Source organism: Python bivittatus, unplaced genomic scaffold, assembly GCF_059951505.1.
Source record: "Python bivittatus isolate LINGU-HERP-01145 unplaced genomic scaffold, Pbiv_v1 ctg000350_np1212, whole genome shotgun sequence".
Taxonomy (NCBI): Eukaryota; Metazoa; Chordata; class Lepidosauria; order Squamata; family Pythonidae; genus Python; species Python bivittatus.
Window position 1 is genome coordinate 28,752,008 of NW_028277074.1, and position 21,675 is coordinate 28,773,682.

At 34.5% G+C, this 21,675-nt stretch overlaps 1 protein-coding gene across 1 annotated transcript in view; it reads right to left on the bottom strand.

The window, feature by feature from the left end:
* Positions 1-2,214: 2,214 nt before the first annotated feature.
* Positions 2,215-21,675, bottom strand: part of IL1RAPL1 (interleukin 1 receptor accessory protein like 1) — a 770,120-nt gene continuing 750,659 nt past the window's right edge. Inside the window, exons 9-11 of the mRNA XM_088144810.1 lie at positions 19,560-19,703; positions 5,812-5,982; positions 2,215-4,285 (exon numbers count right to left, since the gene is read on the bottom strand). Coding sequence (XP_088000936.1) covers positions 3,567-4,285; positions 5,812-5,982; positions 19,560-19,703 — 1,034 coding nt within the window. The 3' untranslated portion in view covers positions 2,215-3,566. The remainder of the gene's footprint in view (positions 4,286-5,811; positions 5,983-19,559; positions 19,704-21,675) is intronic.

Genomic DNA, 21,675 nt, shown 5'->3' on the forward strand with positions numbered 1-21,675 from the left:
GATCCAGACAGATGCTTTAACTTGTTTCATTTGTGGAAGGAACTACTTTCAGCAAAGATTTTCAGCAAATAAAAAATTGAGATAATCTTTGTGGAACCATGCACTTCCTCCTAATGGCATTTCCAGTGCTATTCTGAAGATAATATTATATTGTTTGGACTAGCTTTTCAACAGGCTGCAAATGGAAGGAGGAGTTTGTGAAAAAATTGCATTATTTCTTAATTCTTAATGTTAGAATTCTTAGTCAAGCTGTACTGCTGATGTCTTCATGGGAAAGGTTTTTTTTTTTTTTTAAAGTCCCCTTAGTCATCCATTTACTGCTTTCTTAGTTTTAAACTTTTGAGTTATGAAAATGAAAGGTAACAGTGAAAGTCTGAAGGTGTCAGAGAATTGTAGCTCAGCATTAAAGTACTAAAAAATATCCAAGCATAGCTATTGAGGTTATGCAGCCTTAAAACTAGCAATGGCATTTGAAAGAGAGAAACATACTTTTCCTACCAATTAGGCTTTCAATTTTATTTCAGTAATCTTGAAATGAGAGTTATACATGCTAACATTTGCATGAGACTTTGAACTTTCTTTACATGCATTCCATTTTTAAGGATGGCCCTGAAATTTAGCTTTGCGTGCAAACACTGCAAAATTAGAACATATTTTCCTCCCTCCTCTTTCCCCAGCAAAGAAGAATGGAGCCCAAGAATTAGGGCAAATATTTTTTTTCTTTTTATTTTGTGTTCTAACAGAACTTTAATCAAACATTAAGTACGCGTTGTGAACATATGACAGTCCCTTTACTGTTTCTCAGACAGAGCTGTTTATAGAAAAGGAATAACTTGGGTGGAATGTTTCTCAAGCCAGGAATGGCATTTTCCATCTGTTTTGTATCTTTTTCCCAAACAAATTCTGTCATTTCTTTCTGAATAATATGACAAACCATTCTAAGAAAATCTTTCCTTTAAGTAGTGCGAATATCAAATAGTTTCCATCAATTCCTGAATCATGCTATTCAAAGTGCTTCAATCTACATTAAAAACAGAGGACAAAGGTCCTCCTCGTGGGAAAAAATGTTAAAAGAATACCGTCCTGCTAGAACTTACAGTATGACTGTGGTCAGATTGAAGTGCTTTACATCACTTCACAACCCAAATGTAAGCTTAAAAATATAGAAGAAAGGGCTGCTGCATCTTTTGTTAGCTATTTGGAGTTCTGAGATTTGGAATCTTATCAAAGATGATTAACTCCACTAGTGCCTGGCAGGTGTCTATAATCAATAATAACTATTTTAAATTTTCAAAGAATGAACTTTCAAAGAATATGACCTTTCATATCCTAGCTGGAAGCTTTATATGCTTGGTGTGATTTATTTGGCACATGTCTACATTTTTTTGTGGTGAGGGTACAGACGAGCAAAATAGCAGGCTATTAGAAAAGGACCTGAGTGAACAGTCACAGAAATGAATATTGTTAGTCAAATTATGTCAAAATACATCCTAGAGATCCTAATTCACCATTCAGATGGTTCCTTGACTAGCTATACCATGATACTGGTCATTTTTCATGTACCAATGGAACCCACATATCTAGATTGCAGGTTACAAATTGATGGCTAACATGTTATTTGAACCAATGTATAGGCCTTTTTTATGATGGCAATCAAAATAAACACACAACACATCCATTCTATTGGCCATGTTTCATTCACTATGTAGAAAGCTCCCTCCTTTTCTTTCCAATGAAGAAAAAATCTCCAGTTTCACTTGATTGTTGCTGTTAAATCGTTGCATTTTGAATGCAAAACAGAAAAGTTATATTTTCTTCTGGCATGTTAATTAACATCAGTAATCCACTGGATCCGTTTATGCTGTAAGAAATGTGCTCCTACTAGTCTAGTGCTATAGTAGTCATATAATCTACTGCTGGCTGCCCATTGTTCTTACATGAAAGGTGACTATTGCATTGGTAGGTGGAAATATGAATAGTAGTGCTCATTGTGTTAACGCTAGGTGAATGAGGAGTTAAATCTGTTAATATTTATGACACATTCTTATTGGATCCATATAGGCAAAATCCAGTCCATAGATTTATGCAGAGAATAATTGCAAAGCCAAAATACATGCTCTTTCTTTAACTCTTTAAAGATGAAATAATACATTTAAAATAAAACTAGTTTATTTTATTCAATAACATTATTTCCAACATTTCTCCTTCTGATTTAAATATTAATATTTTATAAAATATCGATGTTTGTTGGTATTGACTTTTTGCATCCTCCTGAGATCTCCTTTAAACAACCTTGGAATTAAAAAAAAATGTAGTGTTATTACAAGCTTAAGAAAAGATAATAATGACTAATAAAGAATGCTAAATTCTGGATGTATCAGTGAAAAGAAAAGGTGATGACCAAACTTGAATATACATATACTCCAAACTTGGCTGAAAAAAGTATGTTCCATATTTCTTAAAAGACAGCATTTTGTGTAATACAATGTGACAAACCATTTTAGATAGTGTCCTTCTATTCTAGTTTGGTTTGGAAGCCATCATTGGAAATCTCTGCAGGATTTAATGCACTTCAGTGCCTACTGCCTTACTTGCTTGGCAGATGAATATAATCTCATTTGAAGAATGTAAAGAAAAGAAACCATTGATTTCAAGCAAACAAACAAACAAACAAATAAAATAGGTAGCGGGAGTTACAATACATCCAACACTTTCCCAGGAAGCGAATGACTTAGAGTTGGCATGTCATTTCTATATAAAAGGAATACAAACAACTCATAAAATCAAACAGAAAAAATCTATTATTCTTTCTATAGATTCCATAGTGGTTATAGTGGTTATTGTGAAGCAAGTAATACAGACTGGGTTTTTTGTTGTTGTTGTTCCACAACTACTTACTACGTGAAATATTAGACAATTAGACCATCTTTAGATTTCACTCAGTGTGCTGCTTGAAAAAGGTGAGGGGAAAAGGGCAGAGTGTAGCAGTGTGATAAAAACATGAAGAAAGGAGTATGAAACATTTGTGGGGATCTCCTAAGAGCAAGTGTTTTCACACACATACGTGCACGTACAGACACGTGCGCAAACACACACACAGAATGGTGAGTTGCTGCAAGCATGGCTCTGGGTATTGGGCCAGGCAGACCAAGAAAATGGATACTGCTTCTAGATTCAAAACAGCTTTGTCCAAGCATTCCCAAGAAATGTTTAACACACACACACACGCACACACGCACACATACACTCAAACTATACTAATGAAGCAAAAAAAAAATCCTATCTATACAGCAGTCTCTTCATTTCTCTTTTTTTAAAAAATGTAAATATACAAATCTCAATGACATATAAAACAAAGTCAACATGTGAATGGTAAAGACATGGGTAAAACAGGAAGACTGATGCTACAAAGAAATTTGCAAAAACATATGTACAAGACCCTGTTTTTCCTCATATTTCATAGATTGTAATGCATGTTTAACAGCAGCAGTCGAGGATGTAGTTCCAGGCACCAGACTGCAGACCTTGCTTCTGAACAAGGGAGCTGACTCCCCCTTGCACGGATGTCACCAAATGACACTGGAGATACTCGTTTCCCGTGGTAAGAGGGGCAGGATTGCACTGTTTGTATGAGCCTCGTCAGGATTCTGCTCTCGGTTAGTTTTTGTCTGTGGCCTCTGTCCATTAATAAGTGTCATTGGGATGTTGCAATAAGTATGCTGGTTACCTATTGAGGTAAGAGGCAGGGTGCCAGTAGGAGGTACATCATATTCATAGCTTCGATAATAGTGTTTCTGGCGCATCTGTGAATGATATGTGTTATGAAAAGTGGAGCGCAGATCAGGGTGGGCTGTGGCAAGAGCAGTGGAGGTAGCAGCAGCCATGGAAATTGCTGAGACCGTCTGCAGTTCCCCAAAGGGCCCCTGCTCACTAACATCTAAAACCTGCTCATGTGTAATGGGTTCTATCCTCTTAAAAGGCATTTCGTACTGTAAACGTTTCCAGAATTTGGAATTCAACTTGTTGCATTTTGGCCCATGCCATTTAATAACAGTTAGAAGCTTGATGGTATGTTTCAGGGCCTCGACTTCCTGGTAGTTCATAATTCCCCGCAGTTCACTGCATTCAATGAGGATCACTTTAATTTCTCCCGTAACGAGCATGTTCCTAAGTCTTGTTTCCAATTCAAAGATGCTCCAGCCTCTTCTCACCACGTAATTTGGAGTCATGACAATGATCAATCGCTTGCTTTGGTCTACACATCTTGCCACGTCTTCTATGTAGGCTGATAATCAAAAGAGGAACTCAAGATCAGATAAAACTGTACCTGAACTGTGAACTGTAAGCAGATCTTAAATAAGTCCTTTTAATTTATGTGTTAAAAAGCATTCATTTTAAATTTGCAAAGAACTATTCACCTATTCATCTCTGTTAAGTGGTATTGTTTCTAGGTGAGATCCCATTCTTGATTCTAAGAATAGGAAGAGTAATAGCTGCTGGCAGAATGATCTCTGCCACTTTTCCAGGAAGCAAGCAGAGAACAGCCTTCTCTGAAGGAAGAATAGGAGGAAATATTTCCTTTTTTACTCCCTGGAAGCAGAAGGTAAATTCTGCTTTCCTTTTAAAAAAACAAGGAAAGTGCCTACACATAGGCAGTTTCTCCAAAACATGGTTGTTTTAATAGAATATGTCCTGTACAGATTTTTTTTTTTTTTGCATGCACATAGGATCTATTTTCCACTTTGATATAACTCAGTGCATTCTTTGGTAGTAACCTAATGCAATCTAATTACATCATTCCACAGATATGACATGTTGTATCTGTGCAAACTGCAAGAGAAAGAAGCACCTCTTTATCTAACTGGAACCGTTGAAGCCTATATCTGATGTACATTTTCAGTGTGGTGTGAGAAAACTATTTTATTGAGGAAAGCTGAATTTGGTCTAAGTTGTCAGTGGGAAAAAGATGACTGTAAAAGGAGTGTCTAATAGCTTTATATTTAAGAGCGATAGAACTGATGAAAATATGTCATGGTATGTTGCTATTAATTCAAAGACATTCTCTCTCGCTTGTCATAATTCTCAGTAGGCTCCATCAGTTCAGGTTTCAAGGAGGGGTCTCACAAATGAATACTGTTCAATAAGAAGTATCTTTCCACTTAACAAAGAATGCAAACTAGATATAAAAGACACAGGTTAACTTTTCAGCTAGCTTTTCATGTCCAGCAGATGTTTGTGCTAATAGTAACATAGGAAGCTACTGATATACCATCTCACATCATCTCTATATATTCTAGAAATATTCTATTTCTATTAATTTAGAAAACTGATGGCTCAGTTTGATTCATTTGTTTTTCCTCTCTGTTTTAATGCTGTTAAAAATATTTGGAAGATGTTATTCTTGTACATGCAAGAAGCTATAAGACAACATTTTGTATTTTCTTTCTTGTCAGGTGGGCACATGCCAATTCTTTGTTAGGCTGCTAAGTTAGGATTTTTTTATATATATAGTCTGCTATGAACTTTTCAGAGAACATTTATTTTCTGTTGCTACATATCCTACATTCTTACGTTAACAAAGGCTAGCATATACCCATACAGTGTTTATTATTTTTAGTTTTAGTATCATGTTACTTATTATTATTAATATGCTGTGAGGTAATGTCACTTATCTTAATGGAATGTATACTAAAACAGCATTAGAACAGTATTGCACTAAAATATAAACAATTAACACTTTATTAGTGCTATACAAAATGGTGTGTGTGTGTGTGTGTGTGTGTGTGTGTTTGCGTGTTTTTAAAAACTTACTTCCAGTTGGAATTAAATCTCTGTCAGGAATGAATAGTTTGTACCCATAATGTTTTTCAAGCATATCTGGTAAGATCTCAAGAGCAAATCGTTCTTCTTCCCCAGTTTCCTGATTCCATTGGTCAGGATCCACTTTGGTGTATGATAGATATGCATCATAATCTTTGTTATCTGTAAATATAAAGGGACAGGAAAGGGAGACAGATGAAAAAGAAGATATATTTGATTCATATTGATTTTCCCAATGCCCTGTTTTATATGCCTGTGTATACAATTCTGCAATCTTTCTTATTTATTCTTCATTTTTTCCTATTTGGCCATACATTACCATGTAGCTGCTTGGCTCCATCTTCTGTATAGTATTTTCATGATTATAAAAGCCATTTTACTAGGTTCTCATTTCAAACTGAAAACTAGATTCCTTATTCGTCTCTTTACTACAGCCTTCGCAAAGTCATTGTTTGCAATATTCATAGCAGCTGCAGCAATTTAATCTTACTAAGATTCTAATGTTTTATATTGCCTTGGGCTGAAGAAATGCAGTTAGACAGACAACATCAACAGCGAGGGACACGTGCCCATTTTAAAATAGAGGGTAAAAGAAGAATTAATTTTCACAATATGCCCTGGAAAAGTTCTCCAAAGGCAACTGAGAAGAAGACAGAGCAAGTGATAACCACCACAGAAGCCTGATTAGTTAGAATCTGCTCTTTCTCTCTCTTTTTTAATCCACTGGCCATTACCACCAACTGATTTATAGGAGACATGACAAAAATGTCTTTGTTTTTAAATAATACTGTATTTCCCTCCCAAAATGTTTACATTAATGTAAGTTCCATTGGGAAGATTGTTCCAAAAGATGGGATAGCATGGCTGGTGTGGGTCTTACGGGCTGTGTGGCCATGTTCTGGAAGTTTTGTTTCCTAACATTTCGCCAGCACCTGTGACCGGCATCTTCAGAGGGCAGGAGCACAGACAGGAGCAGTTCTCTCTGTGCCCAGGGTGATGTGACCCTTTTGTGGGTATTTATAGAGATCTGGGGGGGAGAAGGGGGGGATTGGGTGTGTGTGTGTGGGGGTGGGTTACTGAGTGGCTGCTTGTTTTGGTGTCGCATCTGTGTGTATCTTCCTGGGGATTAGGCAGGGTTTTTTCTTCTATTGAATTGTTAATGAGGGGCTGCTGGGGGTGATTAGCAAGTTCATTGTGTGAACTGTTCACATGTCCTGGTGGTTGAGCTGAGTTCATTGACCTTTTGCAGGCTGTATTTTTCAGGATTGGCAGCCAGATTTTGTTGATTTTTAGACTCTCCTCTTTTTTATTGAAACTCTGCTGGTGTTCGTGAATCTCAATGTCTTCCCGGTATAGCCTGGTATAGTGGCTGTTGGTGTTGTCCAGTATCTCTGTGTTTTCAAATAGGATTTTGTGTCCAGTGTGCTTGAGAGCATGTTCAGCTACTGCAGATTTTTCTGGTTGCTGTAGTCTGCAGTGTCTTTCGTGTTCTTTTATCCTGGTATGGATGCTGCGTTTTGTGGTCCCGATGTATACTTGCCCGCAACTGCATGGTATGGGGTATACTCCTGCGGTGGTGAGGGGATCCCTTTTCTCTTTTGCTGATTTTAGCACTTCTTGTACTTTTCTGGTGGGTCTGAAGATTGTTTGGAAATTGTGTTTTTCCATCAGTTTTCCCATGCGGTCTATGACCCCTTTGATGTAGGGCAGAAATACTTTGTTGGTGGGTGGCTATTTTTCTTCTTCAGTCACATGTTGTTTTCTTGGTTTGATGGCTCTTTTTATTTCATTCTTGGAGTAGCCATTCGCTTGTAGGACCCAATTAAGGTGGTTAAGTTCAGAGTTTAGGAATTGGGTTTCACAGATCCGATTGGCACGATCCATGAGGGTTTTGATAATGCCTCTTTTCTGACGTGGGTGGTGGTTGGAGTTTTTGTGTAGGTACTGGTCTGTGTGGGTGGGTTTTCTGTAGACTTTGTGTCCTAATTTGAGGTCTGGTTTGCGTATGACCAACGTGTCTAGAAATGGAAGTTGGCCATCCACTATAAATACCCACAAAAGGGTCACATCACCCTGGGCACAGAGAGAACTGCTTCTGTCTGTGCTCCTGCCCTCTGAAGATGCCGGTCACAGGTGCTGGCGAAATGTTAGGAAACAAAACTTCCAGAACACGGCCACACAGCCCGGAAGACCCACACCAGCCATCGTATGCCGGCCGTGAAAGCCTTCGACAATACATGGGATAGCATCTTTAATAACTGAAATAAATGTATAAATAAGCAACTTCAAAAACTGGCTTTGACTCTGAATGACTTGAGATCCCAAGTATTTGTCAGAACAGCTCTTCTGAAATGCATGCTCTGTAATTTTAGTTTATAAATGTAGTAACAAAATGATTAATAATCTTTAAAAAATCTCCATAGTTGTCAAAAAAAAACCCCACCCACTTACATTTAAATACTATAAAAATAAAGTTTTGCTCACACATGTAAGAATATATCTTTTAGTGTTTTCATCATATTCCCCTAAATATAGCACCATCTGAAAATCCAATTTTTGTGGATAGAAGTTGGTATGGATGGACTTAATCCATAAAGGTAACTTATAGTGTATAACATAAATTCATTTCATGAATGGAAAAAAAAAAGGAATACAAAAGTCATGAATATTATAGTGAAAATCATGATTTTTTATTTATTCAACATTAAGTTAACTCAGTTTATTGCATTAAGGTGACTTTGTTTTGTATATAATGGTATTTCTCCTGTAATGATTAATTAAAATAATCCTTTCAGGATGTGCCTTCAGTGTGCTAACCTGTACCTTGAAGAAGGCAGCCATCATTAATTTTCATTAAAGGGTCAATAATGCCAATATTCTGGAGCTAATTCAGTAGAAAATAAGGTCACATTTTGATTTTTGTTGTAAAGGAAGTAGGAGAAATCAATGGCAAGAGTAATGAAATGTTAACATTCCTCTAACTCCACAGACACCATCTGCAAAGACTACAGATACTATCAGTTGTTCCTAAAAGAAATCTGATTGAATATCCTACTGTAAGTAATGTTATACTGATTCAGTGCTTACTAACAGGATGCCTTTTTCTCTACTCTATCTTACACTTCAGTAACAGCTGTTAAAAGTAATGCATGTCAGCTCTAGTTCTAGCAGTGCTTCTGGTTGGGTATCTCACTCATCTGCAAAAGGAAATTCTAAGACTTTTCTCTAATGTGGAAACCCTTCCTTGGCAGACAAGAGCACTAAATCACAGATATTGGAAGCAAGAATAATAGGGACTGGTAACAACAACAACAACAACATATGTTTCCCTCTAAGTAATAGAATCTCTGAAAGTTTTGCACAGTAACTTCCATATTATTTTTCAAAATACATATTATTAAACACTAAGCCTATCTTTGAATTATGAATGCTGCATAGGATGGTGTTCTTCAAAAATTGAAGTCCCAACAGACAATATAATCTCACTGCTGGGGAAAAAAAAGACTTAGTGATTTTAAATACTTTTATGCTTTAAACTTTTGTATTCTACTTTGAATGGCTGTACAGCCTCTCAAGTCAGTCACTTGCATAGAGAGGTCTTGATGTAGAAGCTATTAAACAATGGATTAAATTATAAACAATAAATCAGTAATTATTATAAGATATATTGGCTTATAATAAAATATAAACATAGCATTAAAAAATAAAAAGAAATACCATAATCAGTAAACTAGTGACAGCAGTAAAAAAAATAAGCAACCTGTAAATAGCAAGATATTTAAAACACACAAATAATTTTCTGGTGAAATTTAGGCTGGCAAAGGCTTTTCATATGAACTCATTAAGATAATTGTCACTAAAACATTTATGAAACCCAGGGATTACTGGATGTTCTTGGAGATTTTCCAGTTGGCATGTCCAGCCCTCCTTTTGCCTCCTTGATTTTGTCTTTTGCCATCCATCTTGTCTTGGTGCTTTTTAAAATTCACCTCTAGCTGATGAGGGATTTAGACTACATTGTCATCACTATGTTAATGAGACTCTAGCTGCATCTGAATACCATTTGAATTCAGCTGGTTTATTTAGACTAAACCATGTTAAATTGCATTAACACCTTATTTTGCTTCCAAACCAAATAGTCTTTTTCTTTTCCTTCAAAGCCTATTCATGGTCAATATTTGGTAGGCCATAGATATATTTTAGTATGTTAAAATGGCATGCTTTTTTCTGAATTTAACCCAAACACTTTCATGATATTTTACACATTTTTGGTTCCTAATTTCTTGCAGTATCAAAGTTAAAAAGTACAGAGTATTAAAACATAAGCAAAAATGGTGGACTTCTCTCTCTTTTTTGATGAGAACTTCCTGTTTATTCTTGAATGTGTGAGAAACTCAAGTTTCCATATCGATGATTCTTCAATCAATGAAAATGTGATTGATTTTGTGCTTACACTTTGGCTTTAGGTTTAGAGTATACCATTTGAAAGATCTGACTAAATGTACTTTAGTAATGAATACACAACTCTTTCTATTTCTACCCTAAGAAGAAAAACAACAGCTGCTCTTCAATACATAAAATACAGAAGGCAAAAAATATTAACTACAGCCTCATGAGCTGACATACAGATTAAAGACAAAACCTGAGTTCTGAAATCTCAGCCATTCTGTAATGGCAACTTAGTCAAACCTTATCAGTTGTCTATAAAATAACTCTAACTGCATTTTATTGGAATGGGAAGTGCCACGACAGTGCTTGGTATTAAGCAACCTCAGCTCCCATCATCAGTCCCAGCAAATTTGTCTTATAATAATAATTATTCTAATATCTACATTAACTTCAATGTAAGAAAAGCAGTAGTATATATTAATAGAATTAAAAATATATATCTTGCTGTCTTTATATTAAAAGATCATTTCTTAACGTTTAAAACTCTTAGATGTATAATAAATTCTATGACAAGCTTATTAAAATGATTTTACAAATCTTATGCTACATTACAACTTGCAAAATATTAATGATAGAGAAAAGATATACTCCACAAATGGTGTAACATATCATTTTCAAAACAATAACAACATTGTTTTGTCATTTATTCTTTTGCTGAGTTTAATTTGTTAACTGTGAGATTTAGCACTGATGGAGATACTAGATGAAATGCTATGGAATTAGCTTCAAACTGAAAGATTTCTTGTCAAATATTTGCTCAGTTTCAATCAAATAACGTTAAAAATGTTTAATAGCTTTCTTCTTTGCATGACTTATTTAAATTAAATTCTGCTAAGGCAATATTTATAAAGGAAAATTCTAAACATACTCTTAGAAGTCAACATGAGTGATACAGAAAAGTTAAAAACTCATCTCAAACAGTCTAAAGTAGAAAGAACTTAAATATTCTCTTCGTGCTGTGAGATATTTATCTGACTCTATACCCAAGAGAATAAGACAAATGGAATAAACAATAGCTAGAGGTTGAAAGAATAAAAAATGGTGAAATGTTGTTATAAAGCTTACCACTTTACTACATGCCATTCTGTGGGTTGGATGTAGACTACAACCTAGGCCCTCTGTGAATAGAATGGCTTTCTTTTTTTCCCCTACACTAATGAAAGCGGATCCAGGGAGGCTTCATACTGATGGAAGTTGGTGAGAAAGGAATTTTGATTCCTTCCTAATTTACTCCATCCACTTCCCTTCTTTTCCAGAGGAACCCCACTTTCTGCAACAGAATGCGAGTATAATACTGAAGACTTCAAAAGGAAGGGAAAATGAGAGTAATACATATTTTTTCCTGCAGTGTCTCTTAATGTAAATCAAAATAATCTCTCTGTATGTGCTAATGACATTTGTAAGACTAGAACAGAAATAGTATAGTGTCTCATGATAGCATAAACAATTTCTTGAAATGATGTACATAAGCACTGAAGTACAATTCATCAAGAAAAACATCCAGTCTTGATTCAGTAGATATATGTGTTACCATACTTGACATACTGTTGGTAAAAAAAAAAAAAGCATAATCTCTCTAGTGCACCATTTATCCTCAAGTTATGTTACTCACAGAGTAAGAAATGATAGCCTTAGAGGTAAAATAACACAATTGCATGTTCTTTTCTACCTTCTACACATACAGAGATTATAGTCTCAAGAATTATAATCCTGAATTGTACATAGAATGGCATCTCTAAAATGAAGGTAAAATAAGTTGGTGCTATTTGCAGTTTCTTGTACAGATTATATATTCCTCATTACTTGGAGAACAAGGAAGGCTCCAATCTACAGCAGCTGTTTAGACAGAAGATGGTGTAAAGTTGATAGATAGAGGACTTTGGTTGGTAAAGCTTATTAATATCAAAGAAAACCCAAATAAAATCTTTTAACATCATTCTTACAATTCTCTATGAAAACTCAGTTCCATATATCAGTGGAAACCCAAACCTTGTAAGATTTTTCTGGAAACAAAAGTATTTATTTATTTATTTATTTATTTGTTTGTTTGTTTGTTTGTTTATTTATTTATTGTCCAATTTCAAGGCTCTTGGACTCCTTGATGACTCTGGGTGGCTTGCAGATAAAAAGAAAAACAATATATATCCTGGATGATCAGAAGAACCATACACCCAGCCAAAGGCAAATATAACTAAAGGGGGCTCCAGTTACCCTATTCCAAGGCCTGGAAGAACAACCAGGGTTTCAACAGTTTCCTAAACATCATAATGGTGGGAACCATATGGCTTTCTGTGGGGATTTTTCCAGAGTGCAGGCACTGTAGCAGAATAAGCTTCCTGAGTACCACAAGGTGACACCATTTGATTGATGGGAACAGAACACACAATTGGATATTAGGAATTCTCAGTTTATCCTTATTCTTTCCCATCAGAATATAATTCTAGATCTAAATGTTGATTTTAGGCCTGAAAGGCTGTATTATACTCTTGCCTCATGTTCTTTCCAGATTTCTTGATAACTAATTTTCAACGTAGACATTCAGCATTTTTTTTTCTCTCTCTCTGAAATGCATGTATTCATGTATTTAAAGTTTTTTAAAAAATACAAAATGGGCTTCTACATAAACTTTTTACATAAAGATCAATCTTCAGGATTAAGGTTTTATAACTCCCGCCCATCCCCAAAAGGAAAAGAAATAAAGAGTATAATATCTCTTTGTCTCTGTAACATATTTAGAAGTTTTCTTCTACTACTATAAAAAAAACTAAACAAGTAGAGAGACCTCAAGACAGATATCTCCTTTTCTACATAGCTGAATGGCGAAATAAAAGAAAAGAAAGTTCCTGGTTCTTTTCAGATCCTCATTGGTGTATAGAAGAAAAAATGTCCAAATATTAAAATGTTATGTGGCCCCTGAGCTCCATTTTTATGGTTCCCAAGACCCTTCCCATTAAATTGTTGATTTTCAGCATTGTAATTTATTGTTGAAAAATTATTTCCCACTATTTTTCAACAAAGATGTAATAAAACTAAAGGGCAAACAATACATTCCTAAATCAAAACAAAAAGAAAAAACTTGGTCTTGGCTATTTGCCTCGTTGTGTTCCATCAATTTCATCCTACACACTGCAGCATTTATTCTCTTCAAAATCCTTAAGTATAGCACAATCCAGGTCATATATGATTTAAAACCAACTACACCAATAGCAGCCTGGGCCAAACTACACCTATCTATCCAGCTCCATCCTGGCATAGTTCCTTGGGCTGAAAGTAGTTGCAACTGCTCTTTTGAGTCCCTTATTTGTCAGTGGGATCAATAAGAGTCCATTAATTGGCCTATCAATCTTCCCAATGCAGTTGCTCTGCTTTCTCAACTATTTCTTCATGGGCAGAGATGACATATGCTCCACTCTTCTCTGTTTAAGGGACAATGGCACATGTGTACTTCTGCTTTGCTCTAGAGAGGAGCCTGCTTGCTGAGTTCCACAAATATTGGATAGAGAGATTGATTTAGGAGTTGACAACTTAGGGCTACTGATTTGGGCAGCAAAACCTAGACCATTAATAGAAGGCAACAAAGGTACGAATGCTACCCTAGGAGTTTTCTGTGTATTACAGCATATATCATGGTTGTCCTATGATAACTAACACATGATATTTACAAACAATGTGTGTGATTAATAAGGTGGTTCACTGACTGCATGGAACATGGTGGGCAGCGCCCATCTGCTGTAATGGAACTGCCTTCACTATGTATATGAATAAAATGTTAATTCAAAGAAATGGAAATTTGCTGTTATTTAAGAGAAGGCAGAAAGATTTCTTGAAAGCTAATGATTAATTGCAGCACTTTTCCCAGCTCTAAAAGGAAAGCATAAAAGATGCAAGCTCCAGGAACATGAAAAGTAAATACAACAGATGTCATATACAAATTAACATAAGGGAAAGTCAGATGAAGTTATCCCAATACATGCAACAGGACAATGGTTCATTGGCAGAAAGTCCTAGTTTCAATCCCCAGAAATCCCAATTAAAGAATCTCAGGTAGCAGAACTGGGAAAGAGTGAAACCATGGAGACCTGATACTATGTAAGTACAATGTTTTTAGAAAGGGTTAAACTAGTAACTTAGCCGTGAGCTATCATCTGGATAATGTTGGGCCATTCACTTCATATGGGTGTAATATATCTCACAAGCTTGCTCTGGCAATAAAACACAGTGAGGAGAAATAGTTTTAGTCTTTGAGTCTTGGAAGAAAGCATTATTTAAATATCATAAAGAAAAGTAATGCATGTAGTTCAAATGGCAGTTTGAGCCCAGGGCATATCTATGTTATAGGCAGCATTTTAAAATCAGTTATGAAGCAGAACTGATCCCAACTAATGTAAGCCAAAAGACCACGCTGTTTATCTAATACACTGATACTTTTGTTCACCTCAGATTGTTGTTATTTTGTCTAGGGTTAGGCCTGTCTAAAGATGTAATTTAGAGGTATAGAAACTGTATTGGCATTATGGAAAGTAGGGAATGCATTATATTTTTTCTTACTCATGAAAATATTGAATTCCATTAAAATAACAGAATGGATGAAATATGAATTAAAGAACTTATTTCGCAACCTAACTATATATTATATTGGTGTTTAAACATATTAATTATGATTAATTGAATTTATAACTAGCTTTTCTTGATATTTTATGTCAATTAAACAATGAGTGACTAATGTTGAAAGCAATTCAACAAGGTGCTTTGCACCCTGAGAAGTTGTGTGCATCAGACATAGCAAGGAGCAACTTCCAAAGCAGCCACAGATGCCTGGAAAAAGAGCTGGCTATTTTAATGATGTGAAGAAAGGTTCTTATTCATAGTAGCACTTTTTTTCAAATGCTTTACACGGGTCTATTTATTGCAATATTTTAATATTCAGATAATGAAAACATCGAAATTGATTGCATAAAAATACTACAAAATGAGGAAAACCTACTAAAATGTTCCAAGACTCATCCAATAGGAAAGTTGAAGTACTGAAATTATAAGAGCAATTTGAAAATCTTGATAATATTATGTAAGAATAATATAAAGCTAGAGTTGATGTTTATGTTCCTGTATTTAGATATCAAAAGGTATATGGTTGCATTGCACTGCAGAGCAAGAACTGGGCAAAAAGATTGCAGAGTTCATTGTTTACAGTGTAATAATAGCTATGTTATGGTGTGTTAATTAAAAGAATCACTCTTGTCAAAGTTTATCATAAATCTCCTCCTCCTCCTCCTCCTCCTCCTCCTCCTCCTCCTCCAGAGTGTACACCAAGGATATCCATGGCTCTAGTGTTTAATATAAGACTTAAACCTTTACTTGTTAAATCAGGTTTTTATTTAGACATAACTGAAGACAGGACTAGGAAATGTATATAAGATGCAAACTAATGCTTAATTTTTTAAACAACCTTTTCTGATTCAAAACTATTTGAATAATAAATTAATTATCTCTTTCAACATCCTTAATCAATTGAAACATGTCAGTAATCAAAATATAAAGAGATGATAGAATCTATTCTACATCTGACAGTTGTAGAATGGATTTTAATTTTTATAAAATACTTAAGGTTAATTATAGTGTGTCAAAAATAATTGTTTTTAATTGAATTCATCAGTAGATGAAAGAAAATGGCAGACTTAATAAAAATTCATTTTTCATGATGGGTAAAGATAAACATGTAGCAATTGGCATTTATTTTCATATATTTTAGATTTTTGGGTGGCTGTTTGCTAATATTAACTGCCTATATGGATGGGGAAACAACTTGGTCAATTTTTCCAAACTTCTGAAAGAAGAAGAAATAACTTCCTGTCTCAGCTTATATGTGTACGAATGACTGCTGTTCCAGCTTTGTACAAGAGTATACTATTGTTCAGGAGAATTCTTGTTTGGTTCCTTCCACAATCCTGACCCTGGAAGCTCTCTGAGCTGCTGGAATTATAATGAGCAGAAGGAATAACCTTAAAGAACAGGAGGAAGAGCTATTTCCAAGATAATGGTCAGATGAAAGAAACCTGAGTCTGGGGCAGAACTGAAACCTGAGAAAACATCTCAGCCAAGACCCTTCCTAGTTCTCATGAAGATAAAGGGAGAGTGGGGGAAAGTGCATTGAGACTTGCAAGGTTGATGTCAGCCCTTCATGGTAGATCAGATTAGGAAACCAAAATCATGCAGGCCAATACTGTATTTATTATAAGGTTATGGTAACAGAATCTTGCAAATTGTTTTGTTTTTGTTTTTGTTTGGATTTCTACAAACATTGTGGTTCTTCTAATCCCGCCCTGTTTGGCTTCATTTCTATATGTACTAAAAGGAGTTAGGATCATATTAAGATTTAAGTGCTGCAGCTCCTACAAATATTGTATTTATTTGTAGCTTGCCCATGAGCTAAGAAACTCTAAATACTAAATTTGGAGCATACAATAAAATTCAGATTGTCTAGATCTGTAGCAGTGTCAGAAAGGCACTTCAGTGTCAGTGTCAGAAAGACAAAAACCTATAATAGATCTCAAACAGATTAATAGAGATTTTTGAAATTCCTACTTTAGCCCCATCTGCTAACATGTAAGCCAAATGGCAAAATCTTTAAACACTTTCAGGCAATTTGATGGATAATGCACAGGTACACTGAAGTTGTGAGATAACTTGGTTGGATTTACCAAAAAGTAATATTGTTATATATGAAGGTGTATTGATTCATCTTAGGGACCCTGATCAAGTTTCAAAATGAAATAGTATTTTAGCTACAGAGTATAAACCCATGAAAAGTTGTATAGGCTAAAGCTTGCACAATAAATTCTGTAATTATTCCCAGAGGCAATAAAAACTAAATGTAAATTCAGGAGCACAGATTTACCATTGTTTTTGTTCTTATGCAATTATTAAGAATAAAAGATATTAAATTATTAGTCTATGTATGAGATGACTTACTAGAACATAAACATACAAATATTAAAAGATATGAACAACTCTTGCACTCCTGTTTAGAAAGTAATAAAATGGAAATAGTAAGAGGCAATATTCAGTGAAACAAACTATACAAACAGAATTTTAGAAGTTCTACATAGAAGAATTTATTTTAAGAGTTACAAGAAAGAAACCTTTAACCTTATTAAAGGTTATCATTGGCTTTCCTTCCAGTGAAGAATATTAAAGAGTGCTATTAGGTGAAAGAGCCTGCATGTTGAATCTCTAGTCCTGAAAACCTAAGGATCTCTTTTTACATTACACACACACACACACACACACACACACACACACACACAGACTTGAACAATTTATTAATGCTAAGAATGCTTGCCTTCAAAAGTCAGTGAAAGAAAATATTGTTATTGTTTCTCTGCATTCCATTTTGTGATGAAGAGTACCTCTTTTGAATATGCTTGATGTGATTTGAAATTTACTATATTTTGAAATTCCATGTAAAGCTGAAGTTTTCAAGAACATGGTTCATTCATTTAAAGTAAAACTATTATTTGCATATTTATATTTGAACTAACTACTTGCATTTTTTTGGGGGGGGGGAATTTCTACAAACATTGTGGCTCTTCTAATACCGCCCTATTTTTGGCTTCATTTTTATATGTACTAAAAGGAGTTAGGGTCATATTAAGATTAAAGTGCTGCAGCTGCTATGAATATTGTATTTATTTGTAGCTTGCCCATGAGCTAAGAATCTCTAAATACTAAATTTGGAGCATACGATAAAATTCAGATTGTCTAGATCTGTGGCAGTGTCAGAAAGGCACTTCAGTGTCAGTGTCAGAAAGACAAAAACCTATCATAGATCAAACAGATTAATAGAGATTTTTGAAATCCCTACTTTGGCCCCATCTGCTAACAGTAAACCAAATGGCCACACATGCTCAGGTGAAACTTGGTTACTTTTTTCCCACAGGCTGCTGCTCAGTTCAATATCTGATCTCTTTAACAGTCAGAAAAATGTCAGAAAACAAATTTTCTTCCATATGATCATCCTCTTCATCATATCAATGAGACAAATATTTCAACTGGTTAAATAATAAATAGTTATCCAAAAATTCACAGTTGCCTAGGGTACTAATTATGATGCAGAATTAAAGAAAATAAGAAACGACAGATGGAGTTTGCTGTAACTATCACTTTAAAATAATCATAATAAAAAACTAGGGCTCTTTTGAGAAAAAAGGAGCAGGCCTCACTAAAAGAAAAGAACATATGGCACAATAATGTAATTGTGTATCATCACACATATAAGCTGTCTCCTAACACATTTCTAAGAACAGTTTAAGTAGAAGAGATATTGAAACTCTCACCCACATCCATCTTTCCATCATTTTAATGATGCATCCAACAGCATTAATTCAGGCAAAGATTTAGGTTATTTCAACTGGAGCACTGGTGGGTTATATTTGAAGAAATTGAATATCGGCCTGAAGTGTTTTTATCAAAACCAGTTATTTTTGTTTTGTTTTGTTTTGTGATAACAGACAGACTTCTGGTTTCTCAACAATGGTCATATTAAACTTTGGATCAGAACAGTTAGCATGATGAGCAAATTATTTTAAATCCATTTTTTTTCAATTGGTGGAGGAAATATAACCATCATGGTACTAGAGCCTGTTGTCTGTTATCTCATGCAAAACCTGTACAGTTATTTACTTGCACATTATGCCAGCTAGCATGACCGACCACAGATATTATTATATCCCACCGGCTAATGAATTAGTAAAATTTTCAAGCTGAAAGATTTTTCATACATCCTGCTATTCAATTCTGAAAACATCAATTCGATGTTTCTGTTGCTATTTCCACCTAGATGTAATGAAATTTCTGTTTTAAACAATTAAAGCTATTTAGTTGGAAAAAAATACATCTGGAATCTGAATATGCTTTGACAACTTCACAAACCCAAGGAAAAAATTATTTGAAAGCTAGTGATTACTTGCTGGGGTGATAGATTCTGCTAAATCAACTGAAACATTTTATTATTCTGATCAGAATTTATGACTTTAATGTTATTTTGTTCTTAAATTACATTTTCAAACATTTGTATTTATGATATGTTGTTTCTGAGGTTGGGAAGCTGAAGTGATGCAATGGCTGTTACTATAAAATTTTACAAGACAGAAATCAATGAATTTATTTTTATCTTGATTAGTGATCTCTTGCTGTTAATGTATTCCAACTTTTTACTACTTGCATTTTTCACTCTTTCAAAATAAAATTCAAACACATTCAAACCAAGCATAGGGAGAAACATGTTTGCTTACCTCCATCTAATTCTTCTGCACCAAAATGGTTCCTGTAGAATAGCATAATTTCTATCTTGTAGCACTTGTAAATAGTCACTAAACAAACGAGTAGCAGCAGAATAGCACCAAGCCCTCCAGCAAGCTCAACTGTATACATCAGCTCTGAAAAAAGAATAAAACTTAATAACTACCACATTCTGAACGAATCTGTCATTTATTATCATATCCTGGGGTAAGAAGAGTTTTCTACTTTTTTTAATGTAGAAACAAGGCATTTTTCTAGTTTGCTGGTATATATACACATACTTACATACAGCAGGCAGTAGTATTTTGGGTATTTTAGTACAACTGGTGTATGATATACACAATTCATAAGAACTAAGTATCAACCCTTTTCCAAATTTAAATTCTTAAAGACAAATGTACTATTCCCTTTTTTAAAGTACTACAGTTGTATTTTAATGTCTCCCATCTTCTCTGGTGCTATACAATTCATATTCTCTCTTCTACTATATATAAATGGGCTTTTTTTCCCCAATAAAAAGTTGAAAATCATCTCAATTTGTCATTTCTGACATTCTGACATTAAAAGGTGAAATGTTACCACTTTCTTGTGCTGCATTGTACCTTGGGAGATTGAAATCACTGTCAGCTTAGTTTCCAAAGAAGAAAAGGCTTGGGCATATGTAGTTATATGTGTCGACAGTAATCTGTTTGGTAATATAATTTATGAGATTATCATAGTAATGGTAATGTCATCATTGGTCATTGCCATCACATTTGCCAAGCATGTAAAGTCATCTACACTTCCATTTGGAGGTAACTATATTCTTGTTGTTTGCCTTGAAGGTCTATGGTAGATGAAAAACCACTATAAAGCTGTAGTTTCAGACCATTTCCTTCAAAATAACCCCAATAAAGATATGATTTATTTGTACATGATTTCAGTGTCATAAGGACGTTGTGCTGAATTATCATGAATGATGAAGAATTGTATATCATTTTAAAAAGTATTAAACATAGCTTGGCTAGTAAGTTGTGTACCATTTATTTTTAAAAATGGGTTGTGGCTAGAGTAAAAAAAAAAGACAAATAGAAGAATGAAGACTGAAACAACTATGCTTGCACTTCCTACTAACTGACTAGAGTTATTAAAAAAAACTGACTTTATATATTAGATTAAACTTATAAAAAATTGACTGTGCATCTGTGCTTCATTCTACAGATCTAAGCTGTCTGTCATGGAAATATATTGAAAGAGAATGGCATAACCATTAGCTATATCTGTACAGAATTTATTTGGGCCGTATTGTAAAGCATGCATAGGTTCCATCAGTGTTGTTAGAACTGAGGAAGCAAAATGAATACCAGTTTAATGCCCCTGATGGCAATGACATTCAGAACACATGGGTTGTTAGTTTAGGGATATTATTATTTTGTGCTTGTTAGATCAAGAATCTAAGAAAAAGCTTATGTCACAGTAAATAAATTGACTTCAAGATGCCACAGGACCCTTACTCTTTTCTTGAATGAATCTAGCACGTCTAGCATGTCTAACTCTACAAAACCTTTATCCTTGTTGCTTTGTAGGATTTAGTTCAGAGTATATATTATTGCATAGCAACATATATTTCAGTTAGAAAATTGCAAACAGAGAAGGAAAAACATAAGCAACAATATTTATTTTCTGTGTTTAGGTATGTTTATACTTCCATTATGGAGACACATGTGGCTGCTATAAAAGCTTCAGAATTCTCTAGCAGGCAATAAAATGTAATTACATATGATTTTTGTTCATACTGTTCTCTTTAGAACTGTAGTATAACTTCCTTTATATTCTAAAGTTTTTAGTTCCACATATTTGACAGATTTCTTATCTATAGGAAAAATAAATAAACCCACAACAGTTAAATTAAAATCACTATAAATTGGAGTAGAAATTAAATGGAAATAGAAATTATACAGCATAGCCTTACCATAATTCCTTTTATCAGTTTCTGTCACATGTGATGCAGCTGTTCAGCAGTAAACAGAAGATGGGAATTTAATGTGCTAGGTTGCTAAGTTCAAACTACACCATTTATTATCCTTCTGTAATGATGGTGCATCAAAGCAAGGAGAAAATATCAGCATA